At 44.6% G+C, this 17,500-nt stretch overlaps 1 protein-coding gene across 1 annotated transcript in view; it reads right to left on the reverse strand.

The window, feature by feature from the left end:
* gmds (GDP-mannose 4,6-dehydratase) overlaps positions 1 to 17,216 on the reverse strand; it is a 291,450-nt gene extending 274,234 nt beyond the window's left edge. Inside the window, exon 1 of the mRNA XM_083648242.1 lies at positions 17,012 to 17,216. Coding sequence (XP_083504368.1) covers positions 17,012 to 17,110 — 99 coding nt within the window. The 5' untranslated portion in view covers positions 17,111 to 17,216. The remainder of the gene's footprint in view (positions 1 to 17,011) is intronic.
* Positions 17,217 to 17,500: the final 284 nt, after the last annotated feature.

Genomic DNA, 17,500 nt, shown 5'->3' on the forward strand with positions numbered 1-17,500 from the left:
ATTGTTCTTACAGAAACACTAGTAGTAATACTAGAGGATTGTTGTTACAGAAACACTAGAAGTAATACTAGAGGATTGTTCTTACAGAAACACTAGTAGAAATACTAGAGGATTGTTCTTACAGAAACACTAGTAGTAATACTAGAGGATTGTTCTTACAGAAACACTAGAAGTAATACTAGAGGATTGTTGTTACAGAAACACTAGTAGTAATACTAGAGGATTGTTCTTACAGAAACACTAGTAGTAATACTAGAGGATTGTTCTTACAGAAACACTAGTAGTAATACTAGAGGATTGTTCTTACAGAAACACTAGTAGTAATACTAGAGGATTGTTCTTACAGAAACACTAGTAGTAATACTAGAGGATTGTTCTTACAGAAACACTAGTAGAAATACTAGAGGATTGTTCTTACAGAAACACTAGTAGAAATACTAGAGGATTGTTCTTACAGAAACACTAGTAGAAATACTAGAGGATTGTTCTTACAGAAACACTAGAAGTAATACTAGAGGATTGTTCTTACAGAAACACTAGAAGTAATACTAGAGGATTGTTCTTACAGAAACACTAGAAGTAATACTAGAGGATTGTTCTTACAGAAACACTAGAAGTAATACTAGAGGATTGTTCTTACAGAAACACTAGAAGTAATACTAGAGGATTGTTCTTACAGAAACACTAGAAGTAATACTAGAGGATTGTTCTTACAGAAACACTAGAAGTAATACTAGAGGATTGTTCTTACAGAAACACTAGAAGTAATACTAGAGGATTGTTCTTACAGAAACACTAGAAGTAATACTAGAGGATTGTTCTTACAGAAACACTAGAAGTAATACTAGAGGATTGTTCTTACAGAAACACTAGTAGTAATACTAGAGGATTGTTGTTACAGAAACACTAGAAGTAATACTAGAGGATTGTTCTTACAGAAACACTAGTAGTAATACTAGAGGATTGTTCTTACAGAAACACTAGAAGTAATACTAGAGGATTGTTCTTACAGAAACACTAGAAGTAATACTAGAGGATTGTTCTTACAGAAACACTAGAAGTAATACTAGAGGATTGTTCTTACAGAAACACTAGAAGTAATACTAGAGGGAGGGACATTATCTCTCAGTTCAGTTCAATATGAGACACAGGGAAGTGGGTCAGTAACTGAGAACTATGGCTGTCCTATGTGGTCCACACACTGCACAAAAAAAGGCCCATCTAAACCAATCAATTAGTTTCAAATTCAGTCTTAAACCCATTTTTTCCGCTCAAAAACAAGTGAAATATTTTGGGGGTGCAGGCAATTCCACCTAGAGGTTTTCCCCCACTTGTTTTACGAAAGCATTAAACAACACGTTAAGAAGAACTTTCCCCCGGGTTGCTGCAGGTTGGCCCATGATTCTGACGGTGGGGTGGCACTGAAGCCCGACCTGTTCCCGCCGAACTCGGGGGGGGGGGGGGGGGGGGGGGGGGGGTTGACGGCCGGGCACGGGGCAGCCCCCTCGCCCGTCCCTTCAAAGCCCCCGGGCGGGCGGTCATGTTTTCCTGCCCCTGTGCCAGGCAGGGTCACAGCTCCACGCTCCACCAGGCCAGCATGGAAAGCAGGCTGAAGAGACCGCTGCTCTGTTGCAAAACAAGAGGCTCCTTTGAGGCCATATTAGCCCATAAACCCTGGCCTCACCTCGCTGTTTCCTGTTATGGGGAGCTGGGCGCAGAGTGGAGGGGGGGGGGGGGGGGGTGAGGGACACACACTCGTGCACGTGTGCAGACATTCGTGCACGTGCACACACACACACACACACACACACACGCGCGCGCGCGTGTGCACGGTCACACATACGCTCAACCTGCCAGTGCGATGCCATAATACCACAAACTCCCCAAAGAGTCATTTTGGCCCTAAACACAATATGATCAGTCTACTCTTCAGCTGGACCAAACATAAAACCAGTGCTCTGCTTCAATATCAGGGAGGTAAAGAAGTGTTTCAAGAACAAGACGAAGAAGAGTTGAAGTGTCTGAAGTACTAAAAGGACACAAGTATCTCAGCCAGGTGATAGTGAGTGACTGCAGGGTTATGATTCCCCCTGAGTCCATAAGGTCGCAGTAGGACAGGCTTGTCTGCAGGGGGTGCAAGAGCTGTGCAAAAGCCAGGCAACTACACAGCTACAGGTGTGCTAAAGCTAATGCCAGTTATGCCACTGAACAGAAAACAAGAGAAGAGGCTGCGTGTTCTGTGGAACAAATCACCACAAATATATATTATAAGCTGCTAAAAAGCCTATGGTGTGCATACATGGTTCCAACAGTCCATTTGGGGAGTTATAATTCTATTCAAATTTTACTGAACAGTAAAGTTTGAAGTTTGAATTGAATTATAAACGTGTGTGTGTGTGTGTGTGTGTGTGTGTGTGTGTGTGTGTGTGTGTGTGTGTGTGTGTGTGTGTGTGTGTGTGTGTGTGTGTGTGTGTGTGTGTAAAAATAAAAGAATAAACTGTGCGGACTCTACTTTGATTGGTTATACTGTCTTTAACCAATCAAGCACCTGCTCATCAAATGGATGTGCGCGCTTTACTTTTGATCTGACATAGTCAAAATAAATCATATACATCCTGCTAATAGCTGTCTGTCTGTCTGTCTGTCTGTCTGCCTGTCTGTCTGCCTGCCTGTCTGTCTGTCTCTCTTTGTTCCAACTCTTTGTCTGGTCCAGAGCTGAAATACCGGAAACAGCCGCCATGACCGTCTCCCAACGCATCGATAGAAACTTTATTTTAAAGCCACAATATTGTTATAAATATCAACAAAATAACTAGCTTTATGGAAAGAGCATGACTCGGACTGGTTGACAGTGATATCAAACTGGTCATTCAGTGGCGTTTTACTGCTACATAACTAATGTGCTAACAGATAGCTAGCCTAGCTACACATTTGACTCTCTACTGCCCACTAGTGGATGTATTGCTTAACATGATACCAACGTGAAAGAGACATGGAAGTATGTGGGCAGTGATGTTTACATAGTCGCATTTATTTGAGTATGAAAATGGAGCATAATTGAGACATACAGGTGTGTTGTTGCAGCGCTCTGTAATGAGTTATAGGATTAATTATTAATAAGGTGCCACCGCCTACATCAACCAGCCAATCAGGTGTGCCAGACAGTACTCTATCTGTCCTGAATAAACACAGTGGATGGGCGTGGCTCCTCCAGCCCCATATGAAGAGTGATGACAACTGTGATTCATATAAGGCTGGATACCAGGCTACGGTTAAAGGCAAACCCTGCCCAAACTGCACAGTACACTCTCCTGTATGGACAGAGGTCACTGTACACTCTCCTGTATGGACAGAGGTCACTGTACACTCTCCTGTATATGGACAGAGGTCACTGTACACTCTCCTGTATATGGACAGAGGTCACTGTACACTCTCCTGTATATGGACAGAGGTCACTGTACACTCTCCTGTATATGGACAGAGGTCACTGTACACTCTCCTGTATATGGACAGAGGTCACTGTACACTCTCCTGTATATGGACAGAGGTAGCCTGGGGTGGATTAAAGCAAGTGGCAGATACAGAAAGGAGAAGGAGATGAAGAAAAGCTGAAGCAGACAGAGGAAAAAACAGAAAGAAAGGGTTGATGTCAGACTAAATTGATCCATGTGTTTGAACTATGTTAACAATGTTAGCTCATCAGAACTGAATCCCCACCCCACCCCGTCTCCCCCACCCCGCCCCCCGTCTCCCGCGTCTCCCCCATCTCCCCCCCATCCCCCCCCCCCCCCTCACCAGTGCTATCATTAGCTCCAATCACATTCCCATCATCATCATTATCACATCATCATGGTGTGGCTTCATTAAGAGAATGGATAAGCATATCACAAGGTGTGTGTGTGTGCGTGCACGTGTGTGTGTGTGTGTGTGTGTGTGTGTGTGTGTGTGTGTGTGTGTGTGTGTGTGTGTGTGTGTGTGTGTGTGTGTGTGCGCACGTGTGTGTGTGCACGTGTGGGTGGGTGCGTGTGTGTGTGCACGTGCGTGTGTGTGCACGTGTGTGTGCGTTACGCCAAAGACTTGTAATTGGGCTTCTCCTCTTCCAACGTATCAGCATTCCTCTGGCGCTGTGCTGTGTGTCTTTACAGTGTGGCTGAGCTGAGCTACACATTAGCATGACACACAGCAACAGTGATGATGTTCAATTTGTCACTATAAACATTGTCATCCCTCAAGTCAGAGAGAAGGGAACAGTGTGTGTGTGTGTGTGGGGGGGGGGGGGGGGGGGGGGGGGTGATGACTTTGGACAAAACCCCAGGCCCAGACTGTTGGTTTGGTACCCCCTGCTGGTGGAAGACTGAATTAACAGGGTCTTTGCCCATTAGCCTTTTTCCACTTCCCACCCAACTCACCCATTTTGTGTCTAAAAGGGAGGAAGTAACACAGGTGCAAGCTACTGTAGTGCTGCGATTAGCGATTATGGTGGACAATATTGCGATTTGCGATTGTGATTGCGATATAATAAACAAATGGTATCTAGGGATGTGCTGGCATGAGTTTTTGACGGTATGATAACCTTGGACAAAAATACCATGGTTTCACGTATCACAGACTAAAATACATGAAATATATTACAATTTAAAATATATTAAAACTAAATAAATAAAACAATTTGAAATAAAATTATCTTTACAAAAAAATAAAACATTTTGAGACATTTGCCTGTCCCAAACATGTAAAAAGAAACACCAGAAAAATAGAAACTGCACTGTGTTACAGCACATAGAAGATGGCTCAGACTGGCAAAGTTAGTTACATGTCTGTCGAGTAATACAGTGATACACCCCATTTATTTCTTTTGTAGTGACAGATGGCCTTAAACGCCAGACTCACGTGACGCTTCTTGAGAGAGAGGTGAGGTAACGTGCATCTGCAGACTTTATCGAGGGACCATGAAGGCGTCATGTGACAGGCTAGTTGAAGCCTGGAGGTGCTGCTGTTGGCAGTTGCAACAGTGTTTTCTCTGCTATCAACCTTGTTAATCTCGCTATATTCTTCATCACAGCGGGTCATTACCCACTGTGCACTTAAACATGCACTAGTTCTGCATAAGCACCTGCAGCTCTCTCCTTATTTTACTGACGTTCTCACTAATCACACGGCTGTTTATGCATTTCTGAACTGCTAGCTAGTTATTAGCATAGCTCGCTGTTAACGATCATGGATGTTCTCTCTCTGCCTCTCGGTAAGATATTATGTAACCTTGCTGCGCATAACATTACTTATTTGCGGGAGTGCATGGGAGAAGTATCCCGCTAGTGTTGATGCCCAGTGTGATGGCAGAGAAACGTGTTTAATGCGTCGCGTGTAACGTTAGTTTAGAGGAGGCTCACACACACACACACACAAAAAGACGTGAAAAAAAAAATCGCACACTTTTGCGGTTATGTAATCGCACGTGCTGACATCGCGATTGCGATTGCGATTATATTAATCGTGCAGCACTAGTGCAAGCAAAACATTAACAAGGGCCCCGGTGTAGGTACAGGATCGGATCGCCCTACCGGATGTGCTCGGCTCGGGGTCGACAACTACGCAGATGAAGTTAAACTCTCACAACGTTTATTTTCAAAAAGTAAGGCTCATGTTTATGAGAAATGGTGCTGTAACACTTGAATCATGATCATTGAATGTTTGTATGATTCATATTTTTTATGTCTATCATGTGTGATAACATCAGTAGCTTAGCTTGTTAGCTTATCTAAAGCTGTCGGCCATTTTGCCCACATTAACACCACGTGCCCGACGTACTTCCTGTCTTTTAGACACAAAATGGGTGAATTGTCTGGGAAGTGAAAGAGGCTCATAACAGTAAGGCAGTTGTGTAACCTTAGAGTCCTCGTTGGGGTGAGAAGAAGAAGGAGAAGTATTTGCCAGCGAGCACAGCAGACGTAGTCACACTTCATGGCTGTATGTGCTTACAGAGCGTGTTAATTTGCCATTGTGTGTAAGCTACAGATGAATCACTGTAATGTGCTTTCTTTAGACCACAGGCAGAGGCTGCCAAACACACCACTGGCCTGCAATTAAGCCTGATACAGCTTAATGAAGCTGCAATCAGAGACCGCAATACGCACACGCACACACACACACACACACACACACACACACACACGTACGTGCACACACACAGTAAATCGTAAGGACGTTTGGTGTGCTGCGTGGAGAGGAGTCCAGATCTCTCCCCCGTGCTTTAGAGTAACTCAGGCGTGTCACATGTAACAAATGAGTGAGCGCGTGCCGTGCAGAGCTGCTCCCTGCTATATCAATATGCTTCTGCAATCAGCAGCTCTGGAGGGGCTTCCTCTACACACAGGAAATACATCACTTTACCACTTCTCTGAGTGGGGAGTCAGTCAGACACATGCATGCTGTACATACATACATACACACAGACACAACTACTGCTGCAACCAATAGACCTATTAAGGTAGTCTCTTATCATCAGTTATTATCACCATTTCTCCAAATCGAGGGGTTTTCAACTGATTGTGACGGAGTCAGGGACCACCACTCTGACTGAAGAAGCAACCTGAGGACCACTGGTGTGAGGAAAGGGGTTGAGATTACATGGGAACTCAATTATTGATGGTCAGGGACCACCTGCAATGGACTTCACAGACCTGATCAATGCGACTCACCTGGTTAAATAAAGGTTTATTAATAATAATAATAATAATAATAATAATAATAATAATAATAATAATAATAATAATAATAATAATAATAATTTGGCATATTACGGAACTGCTGAAAAGAACTGAAGATTCTACGCTGTGTAGGCTGAGCATTTGAAGTTGAGTTGTTCACTCTAAACTTTAGTTCACCCTCTCAGCAATAACAAAAGATTACCGGTAGGTTACATCAGTAGATGATGACTCCATAAAAAAGACACTCTTCCTGTCCAAATCAAAGTGAGCAGACATGCAGACTTCATTGGGAGGAGAGGAGGAGAGGAGGGGAGGGGGCAGCCTTGGAGGAGCCATCAGAAGTCATCAGCAGACGTTATGAGCGACAGAGGAGATATGTGCCTGGATTCTGAGCTTTATGATTATTATTGCTGGCGCTCAGACAGACCTGATCCTGTGTGGACAGACGGAGGCGGGGAGCAGCTGAGAGAAGTGGACCAAATGCCAACAAAGGAGCAAGAGAAAAGGTCTCTTGTAGGACACACATCAAACAGCTTGAGGGGGGGTGTATCACAACACACTAGGGGTGCTCCGATCCAGCTAAGCCACGATCCGATCCGATTCCGATTCCTGGGGTCACGATCCGATTCCAGAATCGATTCTCGATTCCAACGATTCTCGATTCCAACGATTCTCGACTCCAGAATCTAGAATCGATTCTCAATTATGTAGTTTTATATTGCAATAACACACAAAGGTAAATCTAAGACAAAAAATGACAAATGTATTAATGCTGAACTTCAAATTGAACTTCTGTATTACAGTCAGGGCCTAAATTAATTTTGCAAACTAGGGGGGAATTCCCCCCTTATGTTCTTCAGATAAGATGGATTTATAGGCTGGGGGGATCTGTAGACTTTTGGGGGGAATACATTAACCAGAGTTCTTAAGTGCAAGAGGTGGTGGCACCGTGGCAGTACAGTACACAAATGACATGAACATTTGGACACTTATTCAGCTGGTATCTTGCATGTTGCGTTCAGGTGCACTGTAAAAATAAAAATAAAAAAATAATAAAAAATACAATTTTAACTCATTGAGTGCCAGCCACTTTTGGAGAACGGACGCTCCCAGTGCCAGAGTTTCAGAGCGTTTTCAGTGATTTCTCGAGGCCCACAGAATATTGTGTGATATTACTATGTAAACACCGACCGAACACGCACAAAGAATGATGAGACTCTCTTCTTTCATCTGCAAAAAAAAGTTTATTGATACCATTTTCCGTTCTTTAGTTATGAGCCGGAGAAGATAGGCTGTTTTGAGCAAAAAGACAGGTTTCAAATTATAAGCTGAGATATTCAGCCTTTTGTGAAATGAAGCATTTCAAGCACATTCACTGACTCTAGCTAATATTTTCTGATGTAGTGACGTGGTGTAGTTGTGTGGTGCCTGCGTGCCCCACCCCCCTCTCCCCCCCTCAGCTGCAAACTCCTCCCCACACTAACACACAGCCTACACGCACCCAGTCTATTTTCGGAGCGCTTCGTTTTTGTGCGCCGGGTGGCTCCCAGCGCGACACGGAAATGCCAAACCGGACTGCAGGGAAAGGTTTGGCCCTTCGGCGTCGGGTGCTGCCTTTCTGGCGGGTAATCATGTGGAGAAACTATATGCAGACAGACAGACAGACAGAGGCAGAGGAGCTCAGTTGTGGGCGCGGATTGACTGCGGATCGCAGACAACGTCAGCTGCAGACAGAGCAATCTATATGGCTCTGGCTGCAGCATGCATCGGTTTCTCTTTGATCACGGCTTTTTCCTCCTGTTTTCCGGACCTTTCTGTAATCTGGAGAGCACTGTCGCCACCTAATGAGTCCGTAAAATAGGTTATACACCTTCAATAGCTCCCATATTTGTACAGGAGATGCTTGAGGCTTTGATCCACGTCCCACCGTCAAAAAACGCAATTGACGAACATACTCGTCCTTGGCACTCTACGTTACTAAACGAAATGACGAACATACTCGTCCATGGCACTCAATGAGTTAAGAATCGATTCTTGGGAGTTTGGAATCGATCCAGGAATCGTGGCATTAAGAATCGCGATCCTTTCAGAATCGATTTTTTGGAGCACCCCTACAACACACTGCTGTTTTCCACACATCAAACAGCTTGAGGGGGGGTGTATCACAACATACTGCTGTTTACCACACATCAAACAGCTTGAGGGGGGGTGTATCACAACACACTGCTGTTTACCACACATCAAACAGCTTGAGGGGGGGTGTATCACAACACACTGCTGTTTTCCACACATCAAACAGCTTGAGGGGGGGTGTATCACAACACACTGCTGTTTACCACACATCAAACAGCTTGAGGGGGGGTGTATCACAACACACTGCTGTTTTCCACACATCAAACAGCTTGAGGGGGGGTGTATCACAACACACTGCTGTTTTCCACACATCAAACAGCTTGAGGGGGGGTGTATCACAACACACTGCTGTTTTCCACACATCAAACAGCTTGAGGGGGGGTGTATCACAACACACTGCTGTTTACCACACATCAAACAGCTTGAGGGGGGGTGTATCACAACACACTGCTGTTTACCACACATCAAACAGCTTGAGGGGGGGCGTATCACAACACACTGCTGTTTACCACACATCAAACAGCTTGAGGGGGGGTGTATCACAACACACTGCTGTTTTCCACACATCAAACAGCTTGAGGGGGGGTGTATCACAACACACTGCTGTTTTCCACACATCAAACAGCTTGAGGGGGGGTGTATCACAACACACTGCTGTTTTCCACACATCAAACAGCTTGAGGGGGGGTGTATCACAACACACTGCTGTTTACCACACATCAAACAGCTTGAGGGGGGGTGTATCACAACACACTGCTGTTTACCACACATCAAACAGCTTGAGGGGGGGCGTATCACAACACACTGCTGTTTACCACACATCAAACAGCTTGAGGGGGGGTGTATCACAACACACTGCTGTTTACCACACATCATCAAACAGCTTGAGGGGGGGTGTATCACAACACACTGCTGTTTACCACACATCATCAAACAGCTTGAGGGGGGGTGTATCACAACACACTGCTGTTTACCACACATCAAACAGCTTGAGGGGGGGTGTATCACAACACACTGCTGTTTACCACACATCAAACAGCTTGAGGGGGGGTGTATCACAACACACTGCTGTTTACCACACATCAAACAGCTTGAGGGGGGGTGTATCACAACACACTGCTGTTTACCACACATCAAACAGCTTGAGGGGGGGTGTATCACAACACACTGCTGTTTACCACACATCAAACAGCTTGAGGGGGGGGTGTATCACAACACACTGCTGTTTACCACACATCAAACAGCTTGAGGGGGGGTGTATCACAACACACTGCTGTTTTCCACACATCAAACAGCTTGAGGGGGGTGTATCACAACACACTGCTGTTTACCACACATCAAACAGCTTGAGGGGGGGTGTATCACAACATACTGCTGTTTACCACACATCAAACAGCTTGAGGGGGGGCGTATCACAACACACTGCTGTTTACCACACATCAAACAGCTTGAGGGGGGGGTGTATCACAACATACTGCTGTTTACCACACATCAAACAGCTTGAGGGGGGGCGTATCACAACACACTGCTGTTTACCACACATCAAACAGCTTGAGGTGGGGTGTATCACAACACACTGCTGTTTTCCACACATCAAACAGCTTGAGGGGGGGTGTATCACAACACACTGCTGTTTACCACACATCAAACAGCTTGAGGGGGGGTGTATCACAACACACTGCTGTTTTCCACACATCAAACAGCTTGAGGGGGGGTGTATCACAACACACTGCTGTTTACCACACATCAAACAGCTTGAGGGGGGGTGTATCACAACACACTGCTGTTTACCACACATCAAGTCAAGTCAAGTCAAGTCAAATTTTATTTATATAGCACCTTTCATACACAAAGGCAATTCAAGGTGCTTTACAAAAAAATAATCGAAAAAACAAGCAGCAAAGCAATGCACATATAAAAAACACATAAAAAACACAGCCGACAGTTTTAGTTAAAATATATACTCAAATTAACAAACATGAAACATTATTTCTGTTTTAAATAAGTTACAAGGCACTCTTCAGTATTATTATTACATGTACAGTCCATTTGTTGGAAATGTACAGGAAAAATCTTTTTAAAATTACAGGCCGAGAGAGGCAGTAGTTTAGTAGCAGTTAAAAGCAAGAGTAAACATAAAGGTCTTTAGCTTGGATTTAAAAATAGGCAGAGTAGGGGCAGATCTAATGTGTTCAGGGAGTTTGTTCCAGTTATGAGAGGCATAGTGGGAGAACGCGGCTTCACCATGTTTAGATTTGGTCCTTGGGACAATTAGTAGACCAGTGCCTGAAGATCTCAGGGATCTGGATGGTTCATAGTGTAGAAGCATTTCAGAGATGTAGTGTGGGCCTGACCCGTTGAGAGATTTGTAAACTATTAGCAGAATTTTAAAGTCTATTCTAAGATTTACTGGCAGCCAATGCAGGGATTTGAGAACTGGTGTAATGTGTTCAGCTTTCTTGGTTCTTGTTAGAACTCTAGCAGCCGCATTCTGAATGAGCTGAAGTTGTTTAACAGCTTTTTTGGGAAGACCATTGAAAAGACTGTTGCAGTAGTCTAGCCTGCTAGAAATGAAAGCATGAATTAGTTTTTCAAGATCTTGTTTGGACATATAGCCTCTAATCCTTGCTATATTTTTTAGATGATAGAAGGCAGATTTTCTTATAAGCTTGATGTGGGAGTTGAAATTTAGATCAGAGTCAATAATAATGCCAAGATTTTTTACCTGGTCCTTTGGCTTCAGAGATAGGGATTCGAGGTGAGCAGTAACTTTGAGCCTATCTTCTTTTTTGCCGAAGACAATTATCTCTGTCAAACAGCTTGAGGGGGGTGTATCACAACACACTGCTGTTTACCACACATCAAACAGCTTGAGGGGGGTGTATCACAACACACTGCTGTTTACCACACATCAAACAGCTTGAGGGGGGTGTATCACAACACACTGCTGTTTACCACACGTCAAACAGCTTGAGGGGGGGTGTATCACAACACACTGCTGTTTTCCGAGCCAGACAGGCTGAAGAAAGAAGTGACACGCTCAAAAGCCAAAGTCAAGTTTGACTGTGGAACAGAGAGGCCCAACCCGTCCTTCTCATAACCTCCGGCTCGTTAAAGCAGTGGTATCAGCCAGAGCCCCTGCCCGGCCCGGGCCGGAGCAGCACTTGGCACTCAGGTGGTCTGCCATAACTCACGCCTTCTGACCCCGGCCCTCCAGCCAATGACAGCAATCTAATATTCAGACTACGCAGCGTGCTGCCGCGCAATTTATGAACAGTAGTTAGCCTAGCGATTTATAGCATGGCGGTGAGCCTGTGGTCCGGCTGGTGTTTTGGAAGCCACCCCCATATTATGTCTGAGATGGTCTAACCAGATGCCTGCCTCCTGCATCAGCACAGGGGCTCTCAGGATCCTACTATTCCTTTAGGAGACAGATATATCACCATGAGCAGCAGAATAAAAATGAAATAACACTGTTATTCTTTGTTTTCTGTCAGGGGGGAGGAGCTTTGTGAGAGTGTTGCTTGACGAAGGAATGCGAGAGAGACGTTGAAAATGACTTTCCAAGACCAGGGATCGTTGTCTCTCCACGGATGCATTCTGGGAATGGTCAACTGACAACTTCTCCCTTAACCCGGAAAACATTCCACAAGTCTCTTGCTTCTTCCCTACATCTCTGATGCAAATCAGAGATCCCAAAGACATCGTATACTCTCCTCAATGCGCATACCGGCGCACTGGCTACACACGCGTGCGCTCTCTCGCACACACCCACACACTTACACTTATCTACACAGTGTACACACACACACGCACACACACTTACGCTTATCTACACCGTGTACACACACACACTTGCGCGCGCGAGTGCCTAACTTCCTGTCTGTTGCTTGCTAACCTGCAGTCCCTTGACATGTGTATGCGGGTAACTGTGATAGCAGTAACGCTAGTTACTGCTTATCTAATTTAGTTATTTATTTAGAAAAATCAATAACCGATTACACGTCTTCCACCCCCCCATTAAATACATTTTTGACAATGATTTTACTGTGTTTTGGACTCGCAATCATTCATTTTTTATCAGAAAATAACTGTTTAGAGGTGATAATGCTGCCTGTAGGCTAGAGATGATAACTTTAACGTTACACTAAAGTGTTCACACACGGGAAAAATACGTTTGACCAATGAAATCCTTTGTTTACAGCTGTCATACCTCCATGACCTTGCCTGCTGCTAAAATGGGGGAACCCCCGGCTCATCAATTTGGTTTCTCAACATCCAATTTTGTATGACGCTGCGAGGACTAGCGTTTGCGTACTTTAACAACGAAATGGACAATATATGGCTTCAGATCGCCCAGCAGCTGGGATTGGCTGAAGATGGTAATGTAGCTGTTATGTAACGTAATTTACTTGGTAACGTTGTAGCAAAAACCACTGTTGTAAACGGATGGAGCTAACGTTAGCCACTTGTATCCAAGTGCTGCTGTATCCTGCTTCCTTACCATCGAGGGTACATTTCCTCAGGCAGAGAAAAGGTGCAATCTCCGTTAAAAACTAGCGTTCGACGCAGCACACGTTTACAAGTTTTTATAACCGTTGACACCCCTACTGTGCATCATCGTCTGTCTCTAGATTATTTATGAAAATGTATTAAATTCATAAAACAGTTCAAAGGGTACCTGACAATGCAGTTACGTTCGTTCAATATAGTGTTATATTGGAGCACATCTTAGTTAGCAGAGGTTCAGAATGCTCTCTCTCACTGTCTCACATAGCTGCCAGCTACTGAGCAGGTGATTATATTACCTGGGTCACAGGCGGAGTTGGCATACAATTTTACAATGGTCAAACAATACCGCCTTGTTCCCAGGCATTCGGAAATGGGTGAGATAACGTTACAGTTGTGCATCTCTGTGACAATATACACTAACTGTTTACTGTGTAGGAGTGCTATTGTACTTTGTACTATGTGACTAGTCGACTACTTTTTTTTTTTTACTTTTTTTTTGGGGGGGGGGGGGGAGTAGTCGATGACTACTAAAATGCAGTAGTTGTTTGACGTAATTTTTTTAAATTACATTAGCTTTATTTCCATAATCAAAGGTTTAATGTACTCATATACATTTTTAGGCAGGGCAACTCATGACCATCCTCTCCCTTACATACATCAATACATCAGTCATCTTCTTCACCCTACACTTTTCATCCCAGTGTTGCGTGCTTCTATTCTATTCTATTCTTTTCTATTCTATTCTATTCTAGAGTTGTTTATTTGTTATGCCGTAACCTTTAATTGTATCACTAGTCACTAGATTAAATGATAGAAAACATACTGTGCACTTATTCTTCAGGATTTATTATATTGAAAATCACAACAGACAATTTATGTAATTGTTGTAAAACAACCTTCTAGATGCTTTTATGCAGAAATGAAGAATATGAAAAGTGCTCCTGTGACAGAAGTGTTTTATTTGGATAGATAACAGAGAGTCCAATTATATTTCTGTCAGAGGAGAGGAGACGAGAGTCCGCTCTGGCGTCAGTCAATTGACAAAGGCCTTATATACACACTGGAAGGTCAGTATAAGCAGCTGTTATCATCCACATATCAACAGTGGGTATCAACAGTGAGTTAATATTAGACAGTCATCTGAAAAATGTTCCTAGTAATATTAATAACACGTTGCATTCATGAAGATGGCACTGTGTTTTTCTTCCATATAAATCATATTTGATTTTTTTTAGCTCATAAGTAAAATGGTGTGGTTTGTCTTAGACCTCCCGGGCCAGGCAGAACAATCATGAGACACAACACAACAGATACACAAACAGCACTTCAAAGAATGTAAATATAAATGCAGCAAGGCAGTGCCGGGCTGTCAAACATCAATAATCAGAGCGGGCGCTCCACCAACAAGCCTCAAACAAAGACTCTGCCTCTTTATGGAAAGGCCTTAGAGAGATCACCAACTTCAAGCCCTCTGTGTGATAGTGTAGATGACAGATCTAACCCATGACACTCTGCCCCACCAAGACACCATGACACTCTGCCCCACCAGCGACAGATGAGCCCTAGCTTGGGTAGACCCAGCCTTCAACGTGACGTCACAGATAGCACATAGAGGGTTTACCCAGGCTAGATGAGCCCCACCTGGCAAACACACTTAACGACTTCTATTGTCGCTTCAACACCCACGACTCAACACAACTCCACCACTCCCCCTCTACCAACCGAGTCCTCTCCCCCTACTCCCGCTCCCCCCCCCCCGACTCCCCCTCTACCAAGTCCTCCCCCCCTCCAACCTCCCCCCCCACTCCTCTCGCACCCCAAAGTGCCAAAGGCCACGATGGTGCACTTCTACACTTCCATCGTTGAGTCCATCCTCACCTCCTCCATCACCGTCTGGTATGCTGCTGCCACTCTCAAAGACATTAACAGACAACATCCGCTGTGCTGAGAAGATAATCGGATGCAACCTGCCATCCCTCCAGGACCTGCATGCAGCCAGGACACTGAAGCGGTCTCGCAAGATCATGGCCGACCCCTCCCACCCTGGCCACAAACTCTTTAAGACACTCCCCCACGGCAAGAGATTGAGGTCTGGCAAGACCAGAACCACCCGCCACAAGACCAGCTTCTTCCCAACCGCCATCAGCCTCACCAACAAGGCCCGGAAACCCCTTCCAAGGACCTCACCAACACCCCCCTCCCCAAACCCACTATCTCCTCCTGAACTCAGCTGAACCCCCCCCCCATAAAACTTTAACTCATATCTAATTAATGCCTGTTTAACTGGGACTGTAAATTCATGTAAATTCCCTGCACATTTAATGCCTATTTAACTTAGACTGTACATTTCATGTACATTCAATGTAAACTCATATTCAACTCCGACTGTAAATTAAGGTAAATGCACTGCCTATTTAACGCCTATTTAACTCAGTCTGTAAATCTCATGTAAATTCAACGTAAATTCATATTTATTATCCACGGAACACTCCTCCACTCATGCACATATTGTATATATATATTTGATTTGATTGCACTTGCAACGTTGTGATTGTCTTTAGTTATCTTCCTACTTCTTATCTCTGTATATTGCATACAGACACAAACTCCTAAATGGCGACACACAGCTTTTGACCAGAAGAGAGGAGGAAGAAGAAGAAGAAGAAGAAGAAGAAGAAGAAGAAGAAGAAGAAGAAGAAGAAGAAGAAGAAGAAAAGAAGAAGAAGAAGAAGAAGAAGAAGAAGAAGAAGAAGAAGAAGAAAAGAAGAAGAAGTATGAGAGATTCAGAGATTGTGCTTGCCTACCAACAAGCACAATAATTCCTCATATGTAACTTGCATACTGTGGCAATAAAGTGATTCTGAATCTGATTCTGCCGAATAAAGCCGAAGGAAACAGTGCAACTATGACCAAGAGATGCTTGTCCTGCTCCCGTGTTCAGCTTTAAATATAATGTGTGAAAATCCAGAAAGACAATCAGAGATGAGCTTCTGCATCTGACACACTAGCCCATGGCTACTCAACTTGCTTTGCCTGGGGGCCACTTTTGCAAAATGACAGGAGGCAAGGGGCCAGTCAATAAACCTTCATATTCATTTTTCTGTAGCAGATTGTAGGATTTTGGGGTGTCAGCCGGAGTTTAGTCTCACCTTTTTTTTGCATAGTTAATACATAATACTGTAAGTGCCTGGGTGGCGAGCAGACAGCCATATTTGACAATTTAGCTGGAGCTCAGTCAAATTTGATTTAACCTTAGTTTTCATTGTGAATTAGGAAATTGTCGGGGGGGCCACTCTGTACCCTATCGAGGCGGGCCGCATCTGGCCCCCGGGCCGCAAGTTGAGTATCACTGCTGACTAGCCTCAACGAGACTCTTCAGTCATGAAGTCTGAAGGAAGAATGACTGAAGAGTCTCGCGCTATGACACCGGCACACCAGCACCGTTACTGCAGACTGCAGAGGCTAACAACAACAGAATATGAAAAAGAGTCTTCCAAACAATGCCGAGGTGGAGGAACTATGCTTTGTCCACAAGAAAGGGTGGACACAAAGCGTTGCTACTTTATCGCCTCCCATTGAATGAATACGTGTAGCAGCATTAACAAGTCGCTCATCCCCAACGTGGATGCTGAGCTGAGCTCGAGCTGTGTGAACGTTACCTGTCCGGTGATGCCCGTGATGACAGCCACCTTCCTCTGCCTTTTCTGCTCTCCGTTCCCCCCGAGGCTGCTGCCGGACGGCTCTGTGCACTGCGCCATGGCTCACCGACTGTATGTCTGCTCTGCTGCACACTGACAGACCGACACGCCGAGCAAAAGCGCCTGTGTTTCAGTCACAACAACGAACGAACGAGCGCGAGCATCCGTAAACCAAACTACACTAACACGTGACGTACGAGGAAGTGGCTGCTGCGAACCAGCCAATGGGAAAAGGGCAAGTATGCGGAGCCTGAGGAAACCTCACTAAAGACAGCCTATCGTCTGTGTCGCGTGTCACTCTGTTTTTACACAGCGCCACCCAGAGGATTCAGACAGAACGGCAACTTCATTGTCCTTGTTCATCGTTCAGAGAACAACTAGTGACTCACAACAACCGATTGACATTGACTTCAGTTGTACTGTCTGAAGTTGTATGGTACTGTCAATTGT

Source organism: Poromitra crassiceps (genome assembly GCF_964638095.1).
Source record: "Poromitra crassiceps genome assembly, chromosome: 12".
Taxonomy (NCBI): Eukaryota; Metazoa; Chordata; class Actinopteri; order Beryciformes; family Melamphaidae; genus Poromitra; species Poromitra crassiceps.